General features: G+C 46.5%; 1 protein-coding gene across 4 annotated transcripts in view; it reads left to right on the forward strand.

Moving 5' to 3' along the window:
- DYNC2H1 (dynein cytoplasmic 2 heavy chain 1) overlaps positions 1-20,968 on the forward strand; it is a 256,629-nt gene that overhangs the window by 229,097 nt on the left and 6,564 nt on the right. For all 4 annotated transcript variants that reach the window (XM_045077504.1, XM_045077505.1, XM_045077507.1 and 1 more), the window contains 3 exons: positions 4,876-4,985; positions 6,118-6,199; positions 10,903-11,019. In XM_045077504.1, the coding sequence (XP_044933439.1) occupies positions 4,876-4,985; positions 6,118-6,199; positions 10,903-11,019 (309 nt within the window). The remainder of the gene's footprint in view (positions 1-4,875; positions 4,986-6,117; positions 6,200-10,902; positions 11,020-20,968) is intronic.

The raw sequence follows: 20,968 nt of genomic DNA on the forward strand, positions 1-20,968 counted from the left end.
TGCTTGCAGAAGATAAATCTCAGTTCTAGAAATGTGACAATATAGCAACATAATTGGCTTTCAAGATAACAAAATCTTCCCTGAATTTTTATCTGCATCTCGCTTTGGTCACATGCATACCAATTTCAGCGGCTACTAGCGCGGCATAATAAGAGGCTCCTCACTGCGGAGGCCTGCGGAGACCGTGTCAGCAGACCCCCCAGGGCTCCCACAGCATCCGCAGGCTCCACAGACAGGCCGTGGTCCCCGCAGGAGGCGGGCCTGTGGGCGCCCGTGTATCAGCACTGCCCGCCCCCGTCAGGGTGTGGGCTTGTGAGCTCAGGAAGGACCTAGCTGCAGGGACCCTCTGTGTCCCACAGCCGTGGTGTGGCCGCAGAAGGCCAGTGTGGGTGTCCCGGGGCTGCGGGACTCTGCCCGGGTCTGGGCTCTCCAAGGGAAGGGTCCAGCCCCCAGACAGAGGAACAGCCTGAGCCCACGGACTGCCACATCCTGTGCTTGGGGGTCTCCGTGGTCTCCCCTTTCCCAGGTGCTCCTTCTCATATCCCCCACCCCGGCTTCCTCCCTCAGGCCTGGGCAGCTGCTCACATCCCCCATCTTCAGGAAGCAGCATCTATAGAGGGTGCAGGGGACACAGCAATGCAAATGATATGATAATAAGATCCTGTCAGCCCTGGGGTCACCAGCCCCAGGGCTCCTTCCCTGCGCATGCTCCCAAAAGGGCCAGGTCCTGGGGCGAGGCCGCTGGTGAACCTCTAGCTGCTCCCTAAGCTGCCCCAGTGGCTGGTGTCCCTGCAGTTTCCAGGCCCAGGGGCCTCAGCTCTTCCCCTGCTCTGTCTGGCCACCTGCCTCCTCTAGCAAACTTGTCCACAGTTTTCTTGCTGTAGTCAGAGCCTGTCCCAGGAGGTCGTGAACCATCCTGAGTCCCTGAAAGCCCTTGCCACATGGTGGCGTGGCCAGTGTAACTGGAGCACGTGGTCCTGGTTTCCCTCACCTTCGGTTCTGTGCCTTCTGTCGTCAGAGCCCCGTGTCCTGAGCCCCTTGCACCCAGCCGGCTGCACCTGCGCACCCTGTGGAAGGGCTCTGGGCGGTAGGTTCATTGGACTGCAGTTGCAAAGAGCACAGAAGTGAGCCCTCAGGGAGGCTACCCAGCTGTCGGCACCCCGTACAAATAGCTCAGCAAAGTACTTGTCAGTAATATGTTTTCTAGGAAGCACCTTGAACAGAAAATCCTTACCTTAAGTAAATCTCAAAAAACTCTTTTTTTACTAAATGTCCTAAAAATGATGGCTAATCTAGATCTGCAATTTGTTAAGCTTTTTTTAAACCTCTGATTTTTAAAATCTCAGTAAAATATTTTTCTATTTTTTAAATTTTATTTTTTCAGTGTTCCAAGATTCATTGTTTATGCACCACACCCAGTGCTCCATGCAATACGTGCCCTCCTTAATACCCACCACCAGGCTTACCCAACCCCTCACTCCCTTCCCCTCACAAACCCTCCGTTTGTTTCTCAGAGTCCGCAGTCTCTCATGGGTCGTCTCCCCCTCCGATTTCCCCCAACTCCCTTCTCCTCTCTATCTCCCAATGTCCTCCGTGTTATTCCTTATGCTCCACAAGTAAGTGAAATCATATGATAGTTGACTCTCTCTGCTTGACTTATTTCACTCAGCAGAATCTCTTCCAGTCCCGTCCATGTTGCTACAAAAGTTGGGTATTCATCCTTTCTGATGGAGGCACAATACTCCATAGTGTGTATGGACCACATCTTCCTTATCCATTCATCTGTTGAAGGGCATCTTGGTTCTTTCCACAGTTGGGCGACTGTGGCCATTGCTGCTATGAACATTGGGGTACAGGTGCCCTTCTTTTCACTACATCTGTATCTTTGGGGCAAACTCCCAGGAGTGCAATTGCAGGGTCATAGGGCAGCTCTATTTTTAATTTCTTAAGGAATCTCCACAGTTTCCCAGAGTGGCTGCACCAACTTGCACTCCCACCAGCAGTGTAAGAGGGTTCCCCTTTCTCCACATCCTCTCCAACACTTGTTGTTTCCTGTCTTGCTAATTTTGGCCATTCTAACTGGTGCATGGTGATATCTCAATGTGGTTTTGATTTGAATCTCCCTGATGGCCAGTCATGATGAACATTTTTCCTCAACATCATTTGTTAAATAGTTTTTCCGTTCCCCAGTGATCTGTGATACTGCCCGTATAAAATATTGAATTCTTATATTTTCTCTCACTTTGATCAGAGATGGAAGTTCAGCTTCCTTTTGTATAGATCCATGATACATCTCATAAACGTGTGTGAACATGTGAAGGGCAGTGGGGTTTTGCCTGTGGTGTATAACTGATGCTTTCCTGTTGCTCTTTGAGTTCATCTCAAGAATGTAATTTTGTTACAATAAGGATATAGATCTAATTCTATATTTAACCAGCTTCATTACTGATAGCTAATAGCTTTAGTCTCTGTCTTTTATATCCTTAAAAAGCTTAGTTTTGACTAATATATAAATCAGTTGAAGAACATTTTTGAGTAATGTTTAAAAAGAAAAGGTACAGTTGTATATTTATTTTCTCAACTCTAGCCTATACAAAAGTGATACCTAGTTGTATTCACGAATGAAAGCTAAGTTAAGTAGATGAAAAGTTTTTCAGGGAAAAGCCTTTTCCTTCAAAATTCTGTCTATACTGGTTCATATAAGAATAGAACTCTCCTTCTTGTTTGTTTGGTTTAAAACGAAGGATGTACCTGCCTTGATGGGTCGTGATCACCCAGGGTCCGCAGTTGACCTTCAAGAGTGTTCCTGATGTGTGACCGTCTATGGGTTTGGAAAAGTAGACGACACGCGCTCGTCATTATGGCAGCACACACAGTACTTTCACTGCCCTCGAAACCCTCTGCACTCCTCCCCCGGCACCCCTCACCCAGCCTGGCTAGTCGCCGGTCTTCTTCCTGTCTCCAGAGTCTCTCGCCTTTTGCGCTACCGCAGTCCCTTGGAACTGCCTCCTGTTCTCACGGCTTCTCTGCCTTGGCAGTGTGCATCGAAGGTCCTCCTGTCCTTCATGGCTGACAGCCCGGTGCTTCAGTGCATTAGTCCGAGATGTCCTGAAGGACATCTTGGTCGCTTTCCAGTGTTGACAGTATGAAGAAAGCTGCTCCAAACAGGCTGAAATGTAATTTTTAAAAAATGTGCTTCACTGTGTTTTCTTCTGTGAAGTTTGCTGTTCAAAGACAATATACATATTAAAAGAATCTTTGTTATTTAGATTTTTTGATCAAATATGCCTTTGCTTTAGTCTGCCTCCAAGCCTAACAAAAAACGTTTGTTCCCCGCCATGGACTAAAAAAAACATTTGTATTATAGAAGCTTTTCCTTTTTCTTACTAATGTTATTAATTCATATTTTAAGTAAAAACATGATTATTAGCCACACTTTAATTTTTAGTTAATTTAAACATATTGCATATCTAATATAGGCAACAACTGTTTTGAAATTTTTTGAATTAAAATTTAATTTTAAGAATTAATGATAGTATTAATTTGAAACATGTTTGCAAGCATAATTTGTTAGCTTTGTCTAGCTAATGAAAGTAGAAGGCAGATAATGAAAACATTTCATAGGGAGTAAACCAAATAAACAATAATTTAAACTTCCTTAAAATAGGTAATATCCAAGAAGAAATAATTATAGTTTGCTAAAGAGCTCTTTTTAGGTTGTTTCTGCTTTTTAAGTAAGAGTGTGATGAACAGGTGTTAGGGCTGCAGGCAGGAAGAGGTTAGAGGCACTGGACATTCCCACGAACACAGGGGCTGTGCAGCGGCTTCTCCGCACCTGGCTGACAGGTATGCGTGCTTGGGGGACGGGGTGTTGCAGCACGGGACGCAGAGCTCCTCCGCACGGGAGTGAGTAATCACCGTGTCCCCAGCCTTCATAATTATACAAAGTGAATGGCTGAGTGGATGACCGCTGTGGGGGGTGGTACTGGCTGATGTCACTGTGCTACTGCATCTGTGCTTGAGCCGGGCTGACAGACTGACGGACTGACCTGGATGGACACGGGAATCACCAGTAAGTTATCTTTCTCCTATGGTGCCTCAGCACCTGCCCTGTGGACTGCACAGAAACCATCGCATGGGGCCGCTTCAGTCGGCCTCCTGCCCTCCGAGTCCTGGGCGGCGAGGGGAATAGGGCGCTTGGGGCTCAGTGGCCGGGGGAGTGCAGGGTCAGCTAGCACGCAGGAAGCCCATCGATAGTGTGAGACGCCTAAGACATGCTAGGGGACGATGTGTGTTTCTCCAGGGGACATAGCGGGTTTATAAAATGCCAGATACTGAGCAGACTGAGCAGAAATACCTTTTACCAAAGAACCCTCTCTTGTTAGATGTGACCCTCCTCTGCACTACTTGGCTCAGAAAGGTGGCAAATCTGCAGGCAGTCTGGATCGGGGCCCATTCAGTTCGCAGGACCAGGACTCGGAGGCCCTGGGGGTCTGTGCTCGGACCCCATTCTCCGGTCAGCTTCGGAGCACACTCTGAACCGCGGCTCATCAAGAGAAGCATTGGCCCCAGTGGAAATGCCGATTGTGAGATGACTTTTCTAATTTTACACTTTTTATTTGGAGTAGAATTTTACCAGCAAAGGATTGTGCAAGGAAGCTTTTTTATGGTGGATGGATATTATATCAAAAACAAATTACAGTAGACTCCCGACGTAAAGCAGGATCTCTTTTTTCCAGGCACTATTTTGGAGCAGCTGGGAATGGTGTAACTTCGTCACTGAACATGACTTCTACATAGTAGTTCTTTAACAGATTTGTTTTCCATGTTTACAAAGTTTTTAAATGGGTGTGTGTCTTATTCTTTCCCCTCTAGAGCTGGGTAGAGAGGGCTGAAAAGCAGGCTCTTCTGTCTGACACACTCGACCTGTCAGAGCTCTTCCACCCAGACACGTTTCTCAACGCCCTTCGCCAGGAGACAGCAAGGTGAGCCGAACTCTTGACGCGTCTCTCTCTCTGCTTCCTGCGCTTGCAATCACATTTGCGTTGTTGTTCAGAAATAAACTTATTATTGGGACGCCTGGGTGGCTCAGTTGGTTAAGCGGCTGCCTTCAGCTCAGGTCATGATCCCAGCGTCCTGGGATCGAGTCCCACATCGGGCTCCTTTCTTGGCAGGGAGCCTGCTTCTCCCTCTGCCTCTGCCTGCCACTCTGTCTGCCTGTGCTTGCTCTCGCTTCTCTCTCTATGACAAATAGATAAAATAAAATCTTAAAAAAAAAAAAGAAACTTATTATTAAATCAAGGGAGTTATGTTATTTCCTAGTACTTGATATTTCTTAACAGGGAACTTTTAGTTTGAAAAATATTGCTTAGAATTATGATATTTTTATTAGAATTGAAAAGATGAAATTTAATTTTTAAATTGTCGGTGATTGACCTGGATAAGCCATGTCTGATAGGGTGGGCGGAGGAGCCACTCATAGGTAAAGGGGTCAACGGGAAAGAACAGTACGCGTGGGGTTTCTCAGTCTTGCCAGCCACGTTGTGTCTCCCCGTGGTGACCACTGGGCCCTGCGCAGAAGCATTTTAATTTTTGCAGACCCCTCTTTTAGACATGCTGGCCAGGCTTACTGGTGAGGAGCAGGGTTTGATAGTTAAGATCAAGCTCTTTTTTTTTAGGACACACTTGGATAATCGTATCATATAGACTGATTTTTTAAATAAATTAGAATGGACTAAAAGGTATTTGGAAAAGTAAACGGAACCAGATTTAGTTCTGTGTTGATTCGGGGGGATTTCCGTATGTAGTGCCTGGGGGTCATCTCATAAGTGTCCGTGTTTTGGTTCAACTAATAAGCACGACGGCACACTTCCCGCGTGGTGGTCCGGCGGGAGGCAGAGGATGGAGCGGCGAAGCCCTGGGTGCCTTAGCATCAGGGGATCCTGTAGGCCGTTACCTTTACAGATGTGGCGTGAGGTCTAAGACTCTGCATCATTTAGGAAATCTGCTTCTGTGCATATTATAAATATTTCAGTTGTAAATGAAGAGGAACATGTCAGCCTTACTGTTTTTCAGTTCCTGAGATGCTTTCTAACATTGGCTGCTTCTGTGTTACAGGGCGATGGGCTGCTCGGTGGACAGCCTTAAGTTCGTAGCCTCGTGGAAGGGTCGGCTGCGAGAGGCAAAGCTGCAGATTAAGGTAGGGGTAATTCTGATGCTTATCCAGGCCTAAATGTAATAATATTGCCAACTTGATAATGATTCTGAAACTCCCGTCACTGACCTTGCTTATCTTAGTGGAAGATTAGCCGAAATATCGTATCTCCTATGTGAAAAGTCAAAGTCAAGACTTAGGATGAAGCAGCTTGGACAAAACAAAAATGCTTTCCACTCTAAAAATAAGACTGTTAGGGACACAAGGTATTGAAAAATGTAGTTTTTGGTAAAAAATGATACAAATCTAGAAGTTTGGTTAGGTTTCTTGCTCTAAAATTCAATTCAGTTAAATATTAACTGTACAATAAAGCAAGTATAAAGTTTAGTTTGTGGAAAATAGACCAAGTCTTGTTTTTATGGAGGTTACAGTTTGTGAGTATATTAGTTTGGTGTAAAATTCAAGCCATCTGTGCTTTTTTTTTTTAAAAGATTTCATTTATTTATTTGAGAGAGAGAGAGAGAGAGATCAGGCAGAGAGGCAGGCAGAGAGAGGAGGAAGCAGGCTCCCCGCTGAGCAGAGAGCCCAATGCAGGGCTCGATCCCAGGACCCTGAGATCATGACCTGAGCTGAAGGCAGACCCTTCACTGACTGAGCCACCCACGCGCCCCCAGCCCTCTGTGTTTAAAAAGAAAGCCACTCAAACCATGTTTTGTGGCATAAATTTTCTCTGGTGGCTTTCCTGTTAAAACCCCATTGCTTTTAGAGGGGGAAATGGGTCAGGAGAGACTATGGGGTCCTGGAAACAAAGGGATGGAGAGGAGGGGGGAGTCAGGGGAGATGAGTGAGGCTGGTGATGGGCAGTCAGGAGGGCATGGAGAACTGGGTGTTTTCGTAAACAGTGAGTCTTGGAACACAACATCAAACACTAATGACACGACACAGTGAAAGAATCCATTACTTTTAAAATAGTAAGTAACTCTAGCAACATACTCGTGCACATGTTAATAACAGAACCAGTTCACAGTCTGCAGTGGCAACGTCTCCCAGCGACGGCAGCCTTGGTGCGCAGCCAGGCCCCTTCCAGCCGTTCGTCCCCGTCCGCACACGGGGCCACCTCCCCACCCGTGGCCTGCTGCCCTGACACGGCACGTGGGGCCGGTGGCTGGTGTGTCAGAGGCCCACAGACGGTTCCCATCTCGTGTCCCCACCGTGTCTTCCAGGGCCTCACATGCATTCAGTCTTAAGTCAACCAAATGTCCGACTCCAGTTCTTTCTCTTAGGCAGCCTGGGCAAGTGGCTTTTCACAGGTTCTGTTTACATAGTTGTGGTTCCCTGGTGCATGGTTTTCACTTCCCTAGTGCTCTGTGGCGTACTATAGAGTCTGTTTATTAGGTTTACTCGTTGTCCGTCCTAGTCCACTGGAATGAAAGTCCCATGAGACTAGGCATTGTTCTCGTGGTTTGTATCCCACATACGTCGAGCCACAGCTCTTACATGGTGGGTGCTCACTTGAGCCCTCGTTGGGCAGTTGAGTTTGGGCCTTTAGTAACAGAGGCCCTGTGGTGGGGTTGTAGCGTCTGCAGTGGCTTTCTGGTGTGCCAGAGATCTGCTCTCAACGACAAGCTGGATCTTTCTCTTTTGGCTCTCTAGAGCTGGCTATACAGTTCTCCCCCGGAGCTGAAGGCATCAGAAGGATTTTCTTTCATCCCATTGTGTTTCATTTTAACCTGAGCCTCTAACCCATAAGAACAACCTTCTCTGTCGCTGCTGGTCTGATACTCTGGCCCAGCCATTAGGGACAGGGAGGGCAGGCCTGTCATCCAGGAGCCGTGCCCCGAGCAGGCTGTGCGGTCTCGGGCTGCTGGGAGCCCCACGGATGGTGCAGGCCTCATTCTGCAGATGTTCACTGCTATGAACAGCAAGGGAAATGGGTTACATTCGGAGTCAGAGCATGCTAGTGTTTCTGGAACCATGTGACCTCTGCTCTTACAACATAGGAGTAAAAGTATCTACAACCAGAAAACCCCAAGCTTCTATGTTATGTTTTGTAGATTGTAGGGGAAAGGCGGATAGTTAGTAAAACGGTATTCTAATCTTAGTTCTCCAAAAAAGAACCACGTGACTTTGAGCAGTTAATTCATGGAGTTATCTGAGTCCTTGTCGTCTCATTTGTCAACGGGTTTAAGAATGTTTACTGGAAGACTGAAAACTCAGGTGTGTGGGAGGGTGTGCGTTTGTGTCTAGGTCTCTTTCAACCTCCCGCAACTTAGGCCGAGTCAGCCACGGACGTGTTCAGGCAAGGCTGTAGTTCCCCTCACCGGTCAGTGTCCCCGACCCTCCAGATCTGCCTAAGAGAACACCTGTGTCTGTTGATCCCCAGTCCCTGAACCGTGTTCCTCTAGGGTGTCCTCGTTACTGCTACTGACCTGCCGTGGCCCAGCAGGGCTATGAGGCGCAGGGTCTGCCGGCGACAGGCTGCCCACGTGTCCCCACTTGGAGCTGGCCTGTGGCAGGGAGGGGACCTTCCCGGCAGCTCCGGAGCCCCCTGCTGTCCCCCGTACCACTGAGGCCACCACACCCCAAAGGGCAAATGAGGAGGCCTCGGCCCAGTCAGGTCATTGTGTTTCCTGTGCCACAGGGCTGCTTGGGAAGGCCGGGCCACCTAGTGTCCCCGCGTGCCGCGCTTCCTGTGGGAGCTGGGGGAGCTCTCTTCTGCCTTGGGCTGTCTCTCTGGTCTTGTGTTCTGCTCCTGTTGGACTGCCTCTTTGGCTGGGTGCTTGGCTCAGTACTCTGCTGAGGAGGAGTAAAGCCTGCCAAATTGTTGGTTTGAGCAGTAGGAAATCCATCGGCCTGGAGACTGATGAGGTCCTCCAAACTGTCGTTTTCAGCAATGCAGGAAATGTTTTGAGCCTGTCTTCGTTCACGCTTCCCTTTAAAGGAGAGCTGCAGGGGAAACACGGGGGACCTTTGTGGAGACCTTTCCAACCCCCTGTATGTTGTTTTACGATGCAAACAATGCAGTATTACGTGTTGGCATTCTTACATTTTAGTTTCATTCTCAGGAGTAAGGAGGTCTTTCAATTCCACCGGTGACCCTTAAATTTCATGATAGGATAGTCAGGGAGGGTGCGGAGAGAGGAGGGGGGATTTAGAAGATGTTTCTTGGAAGTGGCAGGTCTGGGCAGTTTGGCAGCCCAGGGGAGGCTGGGGGAGCCCAGATGGCTGTTGGGGCTCAGAGGTGCCGGCGATGAAACAAGGCTCGGAGAGTGTGCTTTCTCAGCCGGCAGCTCCTCGTTAGCAGGAGCAGTGATGCACCTCTGTCTCAGGAGCCGCCTGTTACAAGGTCAAGTTGGGGCTCTCTCAGTGAGAACCGTGTCTACACATTCCAGACAGACTAATTCAGCTTGAAACCTAGAGATATTCTAGTGCTGAAATTAGCAGGTACTCTGAAATTTTAACATTTTGTCAAGGCTACCATGCTTTGTCAACTCTCAAAGTGGCCCAAGTGTCATCACGTCTGTGCCGGAGTAGAAAGAGTATTAAACTTAGGTCTTGCATAATTCTGTTCTTATATCAGCGCTCTCACTAACAAACAAGGGGTCTGTCTTTCCTGTGGTGCAGCAATCTTGCTGTAAAATGAGCTCTTCAGAATTACTGGTCCAGGCATACCCCACCGTGACCCCCTCACCTCCACGCTCCCTCAACCCGCTCCCGGCTACATTCTGGTAAGCTTCTCTGGACTTTAAAGGCCAGAGCACTTCCATTACCACTTGATAAAACCTGAAAGTACTAGGTAATGTTTATCAGATCATTCTGTCTTCGGGCACCTGGATGGCTCAGACAGGTAAGTGTCAGACTCTTGGTTTCAGCGCAGGTCATGATCTGGGGGTCCTGGGATTGAGCCCCACGTTGGGCTCCGTGCTCCATGTGAACTCTGCTTGGGATTCTCCCACTGCCCCTGCACCCCCTGGGTATGCTCGCTCACTCGCTCTCAAATAAAACCTTTAAAGAGAAGAGATTATTCTGTATTTTCTATCAAGTCTGCACTATGAGCCTACAGATATGGCTCTGAACGCAGAGGACCGGCTTGACCTCTGCTGCCTTTGGATAAGCTCCGGCTGGATTCACAGTGCAGACACTGAGAGGATGAACACTTTCAAAGAGAAACATGAAACTAATATTATCAGAAATACATTTATATTTTTATTTTCATAATTCTCTAAATGTACAGCAAAGTTAGTGTAGAGAAAGAGAAAGAGAACTCTTCATTACGCTCCCAGCTCTGCAAGGCACGGGTGTTTTACCTTCAACTTTCGGAGTTTATTCCTTTCTTCAAAAAATGCTATCAGAACCCCAAGCAAGGGGCACACATGATCTCCTTTAATTACACTTTTCTCTCACCCTCTTGGAGAAAGACTAACTTTGGGTCATGTCCCATCATATTTATATTATATTTCTACTAATCTAACATCGACACACCTGCAGTAGTAGCTAAATACATTTTAAGGAGCTGTTTCTGAACTATCTGCTAAATAAACAGTCCGAGAGGCAAAAGTCCTGTGAACACTGGCCCGGTCTTCACCTTCTTCATTCTCCAATCAGAGACCGTCATCTTGGTTTTCAGAACATGTGGCGTCCGGAGTCAGGAGAGCATGTGCTGGCCTTGGGGCGTTCGCTAGCGCACAGGGGCTCCTGAAGCGTCAGACAGCCCGTGGCTTTCAGTGGTTTGCTTGTTTCCCCAACAGATGGGCGGCCTGCTGCTGGAAGGCTGCAGTTTTGATGGGAGCCGGCTCTCGGAACATCACCACGACTCCCCCAGTGTGTCTCCCGTTCTCCCTTGCTGTGTGGGCTGGATTCCCCAGGTAAGGCCACGCCGCCATTGGGATGAGATAGTCTCGGCCTTGGCATTTTTTGTTTGCATTCTGATGTCACCCGTGTTTGAACAAATTTAGAGTCAAAATATCGTATCCTTTATGAGTCTTAAAATGTATCGGGCATTTAAAAATCTTTGTTTTGTTATGGAAAGAATAACATTATGGTTTCTGATTTCTAAGTAATGGATGTCCTGCTAAGGAAAAAAGCCTCTATTGATAATCTGGATTACCATATAGTATGTTTTTTATTTCCCACGTCAGCCGTGCAGACATGGAGTGTTGACAGGTTAAGACACATCAGATTCCTAGCAGGCTGTGTCCCTGTGCTGGGATTAGGCAGGGGAAGAAATACTGCGGTTGACACATAACGTTACGTGAGTTTCAGGTGAACAACACAGCCATGTTGTACTCACAAGCGGGGCCACAGTCTGTCCCCCGAAAACACCATATGGTCAGTACCACTGATCATATGCCCTGGGCTACGCCGTTCACCCCCACGACTCATTCTGCAACTGGAAGGCGGCACCTGGCACTCCCTCACCCCCTCTGCCCGTCCCCTCAACCCCCACACCCTCGGGCGACCCCTGCATTGCTTTCTGTATTTGGGGTCTGTTTCTGTATTGTTGATTGGTTCATTTGGTTTGTTCCTTTGATTCCACGTAGAGATGAACCCACATGGTCTTTCTCTGACTTATTTCACTTGGCAGAACACCCTTTCTGTTTACCATCTTGTCCCGAGTAGCGGGCTCGCTCGCTCTCTGTGGCCATGTGAATGTGGACGAGCATGTGTGTGCATGTCCGCGAGTCCGTCCATGTGCCGTGTGCTGTCCGCCCGTCGGCCATCTGTGAGTGCGCACGTCCTGGCTGTCGTAAGGAATGCCGCCGTCAACAGAGGGATGCGGGTATCTTTTCAAGTTAGTGCTTTTATGTTTCTGGGGTAAATACACAGTAGTGCGATCAGGGAATAGTTCGGGTGCTCCCACTTTGACTTTGTAGGCAGCCTCACTGCGGTCTCCAGTGGCTGCGCCCGTTTGCGTTCCCAGCAAAGTGCACGAAGGTTCCTTTTTCTCCTCATCTTCACCAACACTTGTTTCTTGTCTTCTTGATTCTGGCCATCCCGACAGGTGCGAGACTTCAGATCTCGTTGTGAGTCTTTGATATGTGTGTCTGATGGGGGCGGTATTGAGCATCTTTCATGTCTGTCTCCGTCTGTGTCTTTTCTTGGAAAAATGTCTGCTCAGATCCTCTGCCTCTTGTTTCAATCATCTTACTTGTTTTTGGGGTTGTCACAGAAGTTCTTGGATGTTCTGGACATTAGCTCCTTATCAGATGTATCATTGCACATATCTCCTTTCCTACAGTAGGTTGCATTTTTGTTTTGTTGATAGTTTCCTTTGCTGTGCAGAAGCTTTTAATGTTGGTGTCGTCCCACTGGCTTATTTTTGCGTTTGTTTCCCTCACCTCGGGAGATGGATATGAAAATGTGTTGCTAAGAGCTTCCTGCCTGTGTTTGCTTCGGGGAGTTATATGCTGTCTCACATTTAAGACTTTAATCTATTTTAAGTTTATTCTGTGAATGGCATAAGAAAATGGTCAATTTCATTCTTCTGTAGGTAGCTGTCTGGTTTTCCCAGCACCATTTATTCAAAAGAGGATCATTTTTTAATTGTATATTCCTGTGTACTTTTCCATAGATTAACTGACCACATGAGCGTGGGTTTGTTTCTGGGCTTGCTTTTCTGTTCTCTTGATCTGTGTCTCACACTGTTCTGATGACCACAGCTTTGTCATAGAGCTCAAACCCTGGGATTGTGGTACCTACAGCTTTGTTCGTCTAACATTGCTTTGGCTGTTTAGGGTCTTTTGTGGGTACCTACAAATTTTAGGATGATTTGTTCTAGTTCTATGAAGAATGCTGTGGGTATTTTGATAGGGATTGCCCTGACTCTGCACGTTACTCTGAATAGCGTGGACATTTTAACAATATTAACTTTCCTAACCTGTGTGTCTGGTGTGTCTCTATATTCGTATTGTCTTTAATTTCTTTCATCAGAGCTTTATGGGCTTTACATCACTCAGGTTTCACCTCCCTGGTTAAGATTTTTCTTAGACATTTTTTTCATTTTGGTGCAATTATAAATGGAATTTTTTCCTAAGTTTCTCAGCTACTTTGTTATTAGTGTGTAAAAATGCAACAGACTTCTGTATATTCATTTTGTGTCCTGCAACTTCACTGAATTCATTTGTTTTAATGTGTTTTTTTTGTTTTTTTGTTTTTGTTTTTTTGGTGGAATCTGTAGGGTTCCTACCTCTGCTATCACATTATCTGCCAACATCGACACTTTTACCTCTTTACTGGCTTGGGTGGCATTTGTTTCTTTGGTCTGATTGTCGTGGTTAGGACTGGCGGTGTCACTTTGAATAAATGTGGCAGGAGTGCACCTCTTGTCCCTGATCTTAGAGAGAAAACCTTGTTTCCCTCTGAGTATGGTGTTAGCTGTGGGTTTGTCCTACAAGGCCTCTATTCTATTGACATATGTTCCTTCTAAATCCCTTTTTTTTTAACCAGGAGTCTTTATCAGGAGTGGATGTTGAATTTTTTTTTTCTTTTTCTGCATCTACTGAGATGATCGTGTGATGTTTAGCCTCCATTTTGTTACCATGGTGTTGGCACTGCATGATCTGCAGATCGTCAAACCGTCCTCGCATCCCCAGAATAAATCCCACTTGGTCATGGTGAGTGACCGTTATGTCTTTTTGAATGTCCTTAACTAATATTTTGTTGAGGATTTCTGCATCTATATTCTTTGGGGATATTGGCCTGTAGTTCTCTGTTTTTGTAGTGTCTTTGATTTTTCTGTCAGGACAGCTGGTTTGAATTTGGAAGCTTCCCTTCCTCTTTGATTTCTTTGGGATAGTTTGAGGAGGATGTTAAATCTTATTTAAATGTTTGGTAGACTACACTTGGGAAGCCATCAGGCCTGGGAGTTTTTGTTTGTTCGGAGTACTGTGGATTACTGATTCACACTTTCATTATTAGTACTCAGTCTGTTCAGATGTCCTACTACTTGATTCGTTCTTGGAAGGTTTGATGTTTCCAGGATTGTCTCCATTTCTTTAGATTGTCCAGTGTGTTAGAATAGTTTTTCGTACTAGTATCCTATAGTCCTTTGTATTTCTAAGGTGTCGGCCGTTCCTTGTTTCAGGGGTGATGGCATATATTCTCTCTCTCTCTCGGAGTCCATCTAATCAGCTCTTAGTTTCATTGATTTCTATTTTTTTCTAGTTCATATTTCACAGACTTCTACTCTCATCTTTACTTTTTTCTTCTACTAACTTAGAGCTTTGTTCTTCTGTTACAGTTCCTTTAGGTGTGAGGTTAAATTGTTAATCTGAGGTTTTTCTAGTTTCTTGAGGTCAGCCTGCATCACTGTAAATTGCCCTCCTTTAGAATTGCTTTGTCTGTGCCGATGTTTTCAGATTGTTGTTTTTTAATTTCCATTTGTCTCTGTGAGTTTTTTATTCCTTTTAGGTTTCTTCTTTGACCCATTAGTAGCATGGGGTTTAGCTCCCACCTGTTTGTTTCGTTCATGTTTTTCCTGGTAATTTCTAGTTCATATCTTTGTGGTCAAAAAAGAAGCTTGATATGATTTCAGTCTTCAGTATACTTAAACTTGTTCTGTGGACTAACCGGGCATCTCGTCTACAGAAAATCCCGTGCCCCACACAGAAATGGGTTTTTGGTTTTCTGCCTGGATGATCTCTGTGGATGTAAGGGGTGTGTTAAAGTCCCTGATTATTACTGTATTATCTCTGTTAACGTTTGCATTTAGGTGTTCAAATGTCAGGTGCATAGATACTCATGACCGTTACTCGCCCTTGCTGGATCCTGTTATCACTGCGCAGCACCTTCTTTGTCTTGCTACGACCTTTGCTTTAACTTCTGTTTGGTCTGACGTATGTGTTGCTACTTCGGGGGTGTTTTCTACTACCGTCTTCGTGGCTTGTCTTTCTCCAACTCTTCATGTTCAAGGTGTAGGTGTCTCGGGGTCTGGAGTGAGTCCCCCACAGGCAGCACAGAGGTGGGTCTTCTTTTATATCCATTCATTCTCCCGATGTCTGTTGACTGGAGCATTTAGACCATTTACAGTTAAAGGAATTATTGATAAGAATTTATTGCCATTTTGTTGATCTTTTTCTGGTTGTAGTTGTTCCTTGTTTCTTTCATCTTCTCTTGCTCTATCTCCTGGTAACACTTTGTACAGAACTTTGTACAGCATTAGATTTGACTTTCCCTTTAATTTCTGTGTGTCTCTTGTACATTTGTTTTGCAGTTACTGTGAGGTTCCTATATAGGATCTGAAGGTCTCATGAAGTCTGAATACTTTCTAAAAGAACTTCATTTTTACTCAGCCCCTTGATGTTTTCTGTACACACCTTCATACTAGCTTTTTTTACATCACTGCTTTCCACTCGTCACTACATATTTGCTGTTACTGATGAAATTTTTTCATTCATAATTTTGTCTGATTAAGGTATTTCCTTTTCCCCTCAAAATAAATATTAAAAGTACTTCTTTAAAGTCAGTTTAATAGTGATCAGCTCCTTTAGGATCTGTGTCTCTGGTAAACTCTCTCTCCCCTTCAGTTCTGAAAGGTAAACTCATGGTGTGGAGGACTCTTGGTTCTAGTTTTTTCCCTTGATCACTTAGTATGTATCTTGTGCCTCCAGTGTGGCCTCTAGCCTTTGGGGTTTCCCTGTGTGTAACTAGGTTGCTTCTCTCTTGCTGCTTTGAAGATTCTGTCTTTATATTTAACTTTCAACATTTTATTGTTTTGTTTCGTGCAGTAGCCCTCCATGGATTCATCTCTTCCGGAGCTCTCTGGGCTTCCTGAGCCTGGATGTTACAAGGGTCTCAGAGGAGAGAGGGAAAGGGGCAGAAAGCTTACTGAAGAGTAGCTCTAAACTTCCTCGCCCTTGGAATGCCCATGTTGTCCAGGAGATCCCTTAACCTGATTTTCTAAACGTCCTTTCTTTTTCCTGGTCAGATTGGGTGTTTCCCATTGCCCTGTCTTCCAGACAGTTGACCCATTCTTCTGCGTCCTCTCATCTGTTGACTCCCACTGTACTTTTCATTGGTTATTGGATTCCTTGGTTCTGATTGGTTCTTCTAGTTTCTCTTTGTCGGAGCTCATCTACTCTCCTCTCTAGTCCGGTATGCATCTCTGCGACCATTACTTCGCTTGCTTCCATTCTAGTTGGTTCTTGAGGTGTTTATCGCCTTCTTTCATTGGGAGCATAGTCTTCTGTTTCCTCGTCTCGCTTGACTTTGTGTGTTCCGATCAGTTAGGCAGATGGCAAGTTCTCCCAAACTGGGTCTTAGGGGTGATCATGCCCTGTGTAGACGGTGGGGTGGGCTGGCTGCAGTGTTGGCTGGGAAGTCTGGGACCCTCTGTGCTGGGGCTGCCCAGTCACTGTGGACAAAGGCCGGGGCCATCCCAGCACACCTCACCCAGAGAGCGCCCGGTTGGTGCCAGAGCAGCTGGGGTAGCCTGGGCAATCTGTCCTGGGTTGTGCTGTGGCAAGTCAACTGCAGTGTGTGTGGGCTGGAGGGGGTCTGCCCCTCTGTCAACACGGTGACCACTGATTAAGGGTGTCCCCGTGTGTGTCAGACGGGTGAGCTAGGGCACAGTCACGCTGTGACTATGGACCATGTTCCTGCCCTGCTGTCAGGGCCTCTCCCACCCACAGAGGGTTCCAGCAGCTCCTCACCGTGTGGCAGACATTCTCAGGCTGGATCTTTCTTATACCAGTTGCTCTTTTAAACTGCTGCTGTTCCTCTGTGACCCCGTGTGTCTGGAGCTGCAACAGGCTGGGGGCCTGGGGCTTGCTGAGGCGGGGGGCTGCTGTGGCCCCCGGACCCTGCCCTCTCTGCTGTCAAGGTGGAGGGAACCTAAACCATGGTCTCCCCAGCCTCCTGACACGGAGAGAGCTCCAGCAGGTGCCCCCTGGTGGGCAGGAGTCCAGGCCTGGTTTCTGTCCATTCCAGCTGACCTTTCAAACTACAGCGCTTTTTCTGCGCCCCAGGGCAGAGGAATCTGCTCGTGGCCCCTCAGTACTGTCCCTCCCCACTGTGCTTCCCTATGTTACCTGGTTCTGCACCCCGTCCTCCCTCGGGTCTGGCTGCCGTGTCCAGTCCGCCCTCAGCTCCGTCGGGGGAGCTGCTCTCCAGAGAGCTTCTGTGCAGTGTCCCTTGCAGACACGAGGTCAGCGTCCTTGTCCATCACCATCACAGATGCAGCACAAGAGGGAAGACTTACTACCATCTCCCTCCTTTAAGACCATCAGTTACTGAAACGCTTTGGAACTTGGGAGACATTTGCCTTTAAAACAATTATAGATGAAGTACATGACTTTTAACACAATTTTACAATTTTAAAATCTTAAGTATGAATATCTGTGAATAGACTTTGAAGTTTTGATTCTTTATGTGATGTAACATCTATTTCTATACTGCTTACTAGAAGAAAAAGTAGTGCATTGAGTTTTCTAATAATTATAAATTACTTTAGAAAACATAAAAAGCAACAGAGTAACTAATTAGGCTCTAGGAATAATTGGCAGTCATGGCTCTGAGACCTAAAAGAGCAACTGTTTTTGTAGAGTATCCCCTTCCGCCTCCTGTCAGCCTCATTGTCTCCAGGATTTAGGAAGGGAGTAGTTAATATTCACTCCAGTCTTTTAATAGGTATATGAACAAAACTGAAAAATTGCATATAGAAGTTAAGGTTGGAGTTTGGTTAGGGTTTTTAAGCATAACATATAAGTTGTGTATGACTGCAGAGCTTAATTCAGTTGGGTTCAAATTAAGTGTTAATTCTCTGGAAAACAAAATTAAAAGCATACAGTGACCTAAATGGAGAAAAAAGGAGGATGTGTACAGAGGAGCCCAGCAACACAATCAGAGCACGGAGAGTAAGTGGGTAGTGACAACGCAGAAGAAAATGGCCTGAAGGCCTCGCACACAGTTGGCCAGAAACCGAACGCAAATCAGAAACGTAGTGTTAGGGCCGATGCCGGTCTGTCTCCCATTGTTCACAAAGCAACATGATGTTACAAGACTCAGAATGATGGCTCCGTGGGATCGTATTTGATCTTTCCATCCTATTTTACTTACCTCACTTTACAAACGCCTTAATTAGAAAAACAGCTCTGGCATGACAACTTTGTGCACGCATCAGAGAATGGCACAGAGAGCCCCCTCTGCAGAGACCAGCTAGAGAACAGTGCGAGGGACGAGACGAAGGAAGGAAGAAAACCCCAGGCTGCGTTTCACGGCCCGCAGAAACAAAGATGCAGTTGAGAAAAGCAATGAGAATCTAAAAGGTCCTGCCAGCCGAGAGGGGAGCCACTACACCACACCCTGTGTGAAGCGGTGGGGCACACCATGCACCTCCCCCATCTGCTTTCACAGTGCACAGGGGACCAGAGTCCCAAGCATCAGAGCCAGCCTACTGCCCTCGGTGGGACCCGGGCTCCCAGCCCACGTCGTTCTCGGAGTCACACCAAGATCGTGGTGCCAGCACTATCCACACCAAGATGCCCCCGCTCTGCAGTCACCAAGTCACCCGTTGTCACACCAAGGGGGCAAAGGTGTGTAGTACGTACCCAAGAACACGCCAGCACAGAGCCCTCAGAGACCGATGCCCAGGAGCCCCTGCACCGAGCCTGCCAGGACCCCCTGGACTGTCTGTGCTGGCTCCTGCTGCCCCCTCAGGCAGCCCCAAGGTGAAGCACCACAGAACACCAAGCCCCTAGCCCTATCAAGTGAGTCACCCTCAGTATGTGCCCTGAACAGGGAACCCAGGAACATCCCAACCTGCACCAGCTTCCACTCCGGGTGCCAGAATCTGCCTGAGCTCAGCCTCCAGGAACAACCCCAGCTTGCAACCAGTTCAGTTTGAGTGGCCGTGACGGGGCTTCCCTCACAGAGGACCCCAGGACACCCCCAGCCCACACACCACTTTGCCTTCAGCTGCTCTTCAGGATACCCTGCAGCCCCTGCTCCAAGGGCCCCATGACCCCAGCCCGTGCCCAACAAGGCTCCCACCAGCAGACACACTCACAATCCACTCTAGTCTAGGCCCGCTCTCCTAAGTTCAGCTGTCGCCTAATTCAGAGACACACGGAAGGTCTGGCACAATGTGGAGATAGAAGATGATGTTCCAACGCAAAGAAAAAGACATAACCCCACAATGAGAAATGAATAAAACCGAGGAAAACAATACATCTGATACGGGGTTTAAAAGTAATGACCATAAAAAAACCCACCAGACTAAGTGGAGGCTCTCAGTGACAGCGTCGACAGAGACACCCTAGAGTGAAGCCACAGACCAGAAGACACAGAAGAAAGGATTGGTGATTTAGAAGGCAGGATGAATGCTGAACAATAAAAAGGAAAAAAGTATTTTTAAAAATGAGGTTAGAGAATAGCATGGACAACATCCAGCAAACAAATGTTCATATTATAGGGGCCCCAGAAGGAGAATAACAAGACAAAGGGGCAGAAAACTGATGTACAGAAATAGTGATGGAAAACTTCCCTAACCTGGGGAGGGAAACAGACATTCAGGTCCAGGACGCACAGAGAGATCAAAACAAGATGAACCTGAGGAAAACCACACTATAATACACCATAATTAATAGGGCAGAAAGTCGAATTCCTGATCTCAAAGGGAAGGCTGTCAGTTTTTCCTCATTGAGAAGGATATTTACTTTTGAGATCAAGAACATGAGAAGGATGCCCACTCTCACCACTCTTGTTCAACATAGTATTAGAAGTCCTGGCAATACAAATCAGACAACAAAAAGAAGTAAAAGACATTCAGATTGGCAAAGAAGAAGTCAAACTCTCTCTCCTTGCAGATGACATGATACTTTATATGGAAAACCCAAAAGACTCCACCCCCAAACTATTAGAACTCACACAGCAATTCAGTAATGTGGCAGGATACTAAGTCAATGTACAGAAATAGTGGCTTGCTTATACACCAACAATGAAAATACAGGAAGGGAAATTAGGGAATCAATTCCATTTTCCCGTAGCACCAAACCCATAAGATACCTGGGAATAAACCCAACCAAAGAGGTGAAGGATATGTACTCGAGGAACTACAGAACACTCATGAAAGAAATCGAAGAAGATGCAAAAAGATGGAAAAGTATTCCATGCTCATGCATCAGAACACTAAATGTTGTTAAAATGTCTATACTTCCAGAGCAATCTATACTTTCACTGCCATCCCGACCAAAATTTCACCAGCATTTTTCAAAGTGCTGGAACAAACAATCTTAAAATTTGTATGGAACCAGAAGAGACCCCGAATTGCCAAGGAAATGTTGAAAAAGAAAAACAAAGCTGGGGGCATCACGTTGCCGGATTTCAAGCTTTACTACAAAGCTGTGATCACCAAGACAGCTTGGCTGGCACAAAAACAGACACATATAGACTGGTAGAACAGAGTAGAGAGCCCAGATAGGGGCTCTATGGTCAAATAATCTTTGACAAAGCAGGAAGATTATCCAGTGAGAAAAAGACAGACTCTTCAATAAATGGTGCTGGGAGAATTGGGACAGCTATGTATAGAAGAATGAAACTCAAACATTCTCTTACACCAAACAAAAAGGTAAACTCAAAATGGATAAAATACCTCAACATGAGGCAGGAATCCGTCAGAATCCTAGAGGAGAACATAGGTAGTAACCTCTTCGACATCGGCCACCGCACCTTCTTTCAGGACATGTCTCCAAGGGCCAAGGAAACAAAAGCGCAAATGAACTTGTGGGACTTCATCAAGATCAAAGCTTCCGCACAGCAAAGGAAACAGTCAACAAAACAAAGAGGCCGCCCACGGAATGGGAGAAGATATTTGCAAGT

Source organism: Mustela putorius, unplaced genomic scaffold, assembly GCF_011764305.1.
Source record: "Mustela putorius furo isolate JIRA1106 unplaced genomic scaffold, ASM1176430v1.1 tig00000198_pilon_pilon_pilon, whole genome shotgun sequence".
NCBI lineage: Eukaryota > Metazoa > Chordata > Mammalia > Carnivora > Mustelidae > Mustela > Mustela putorius.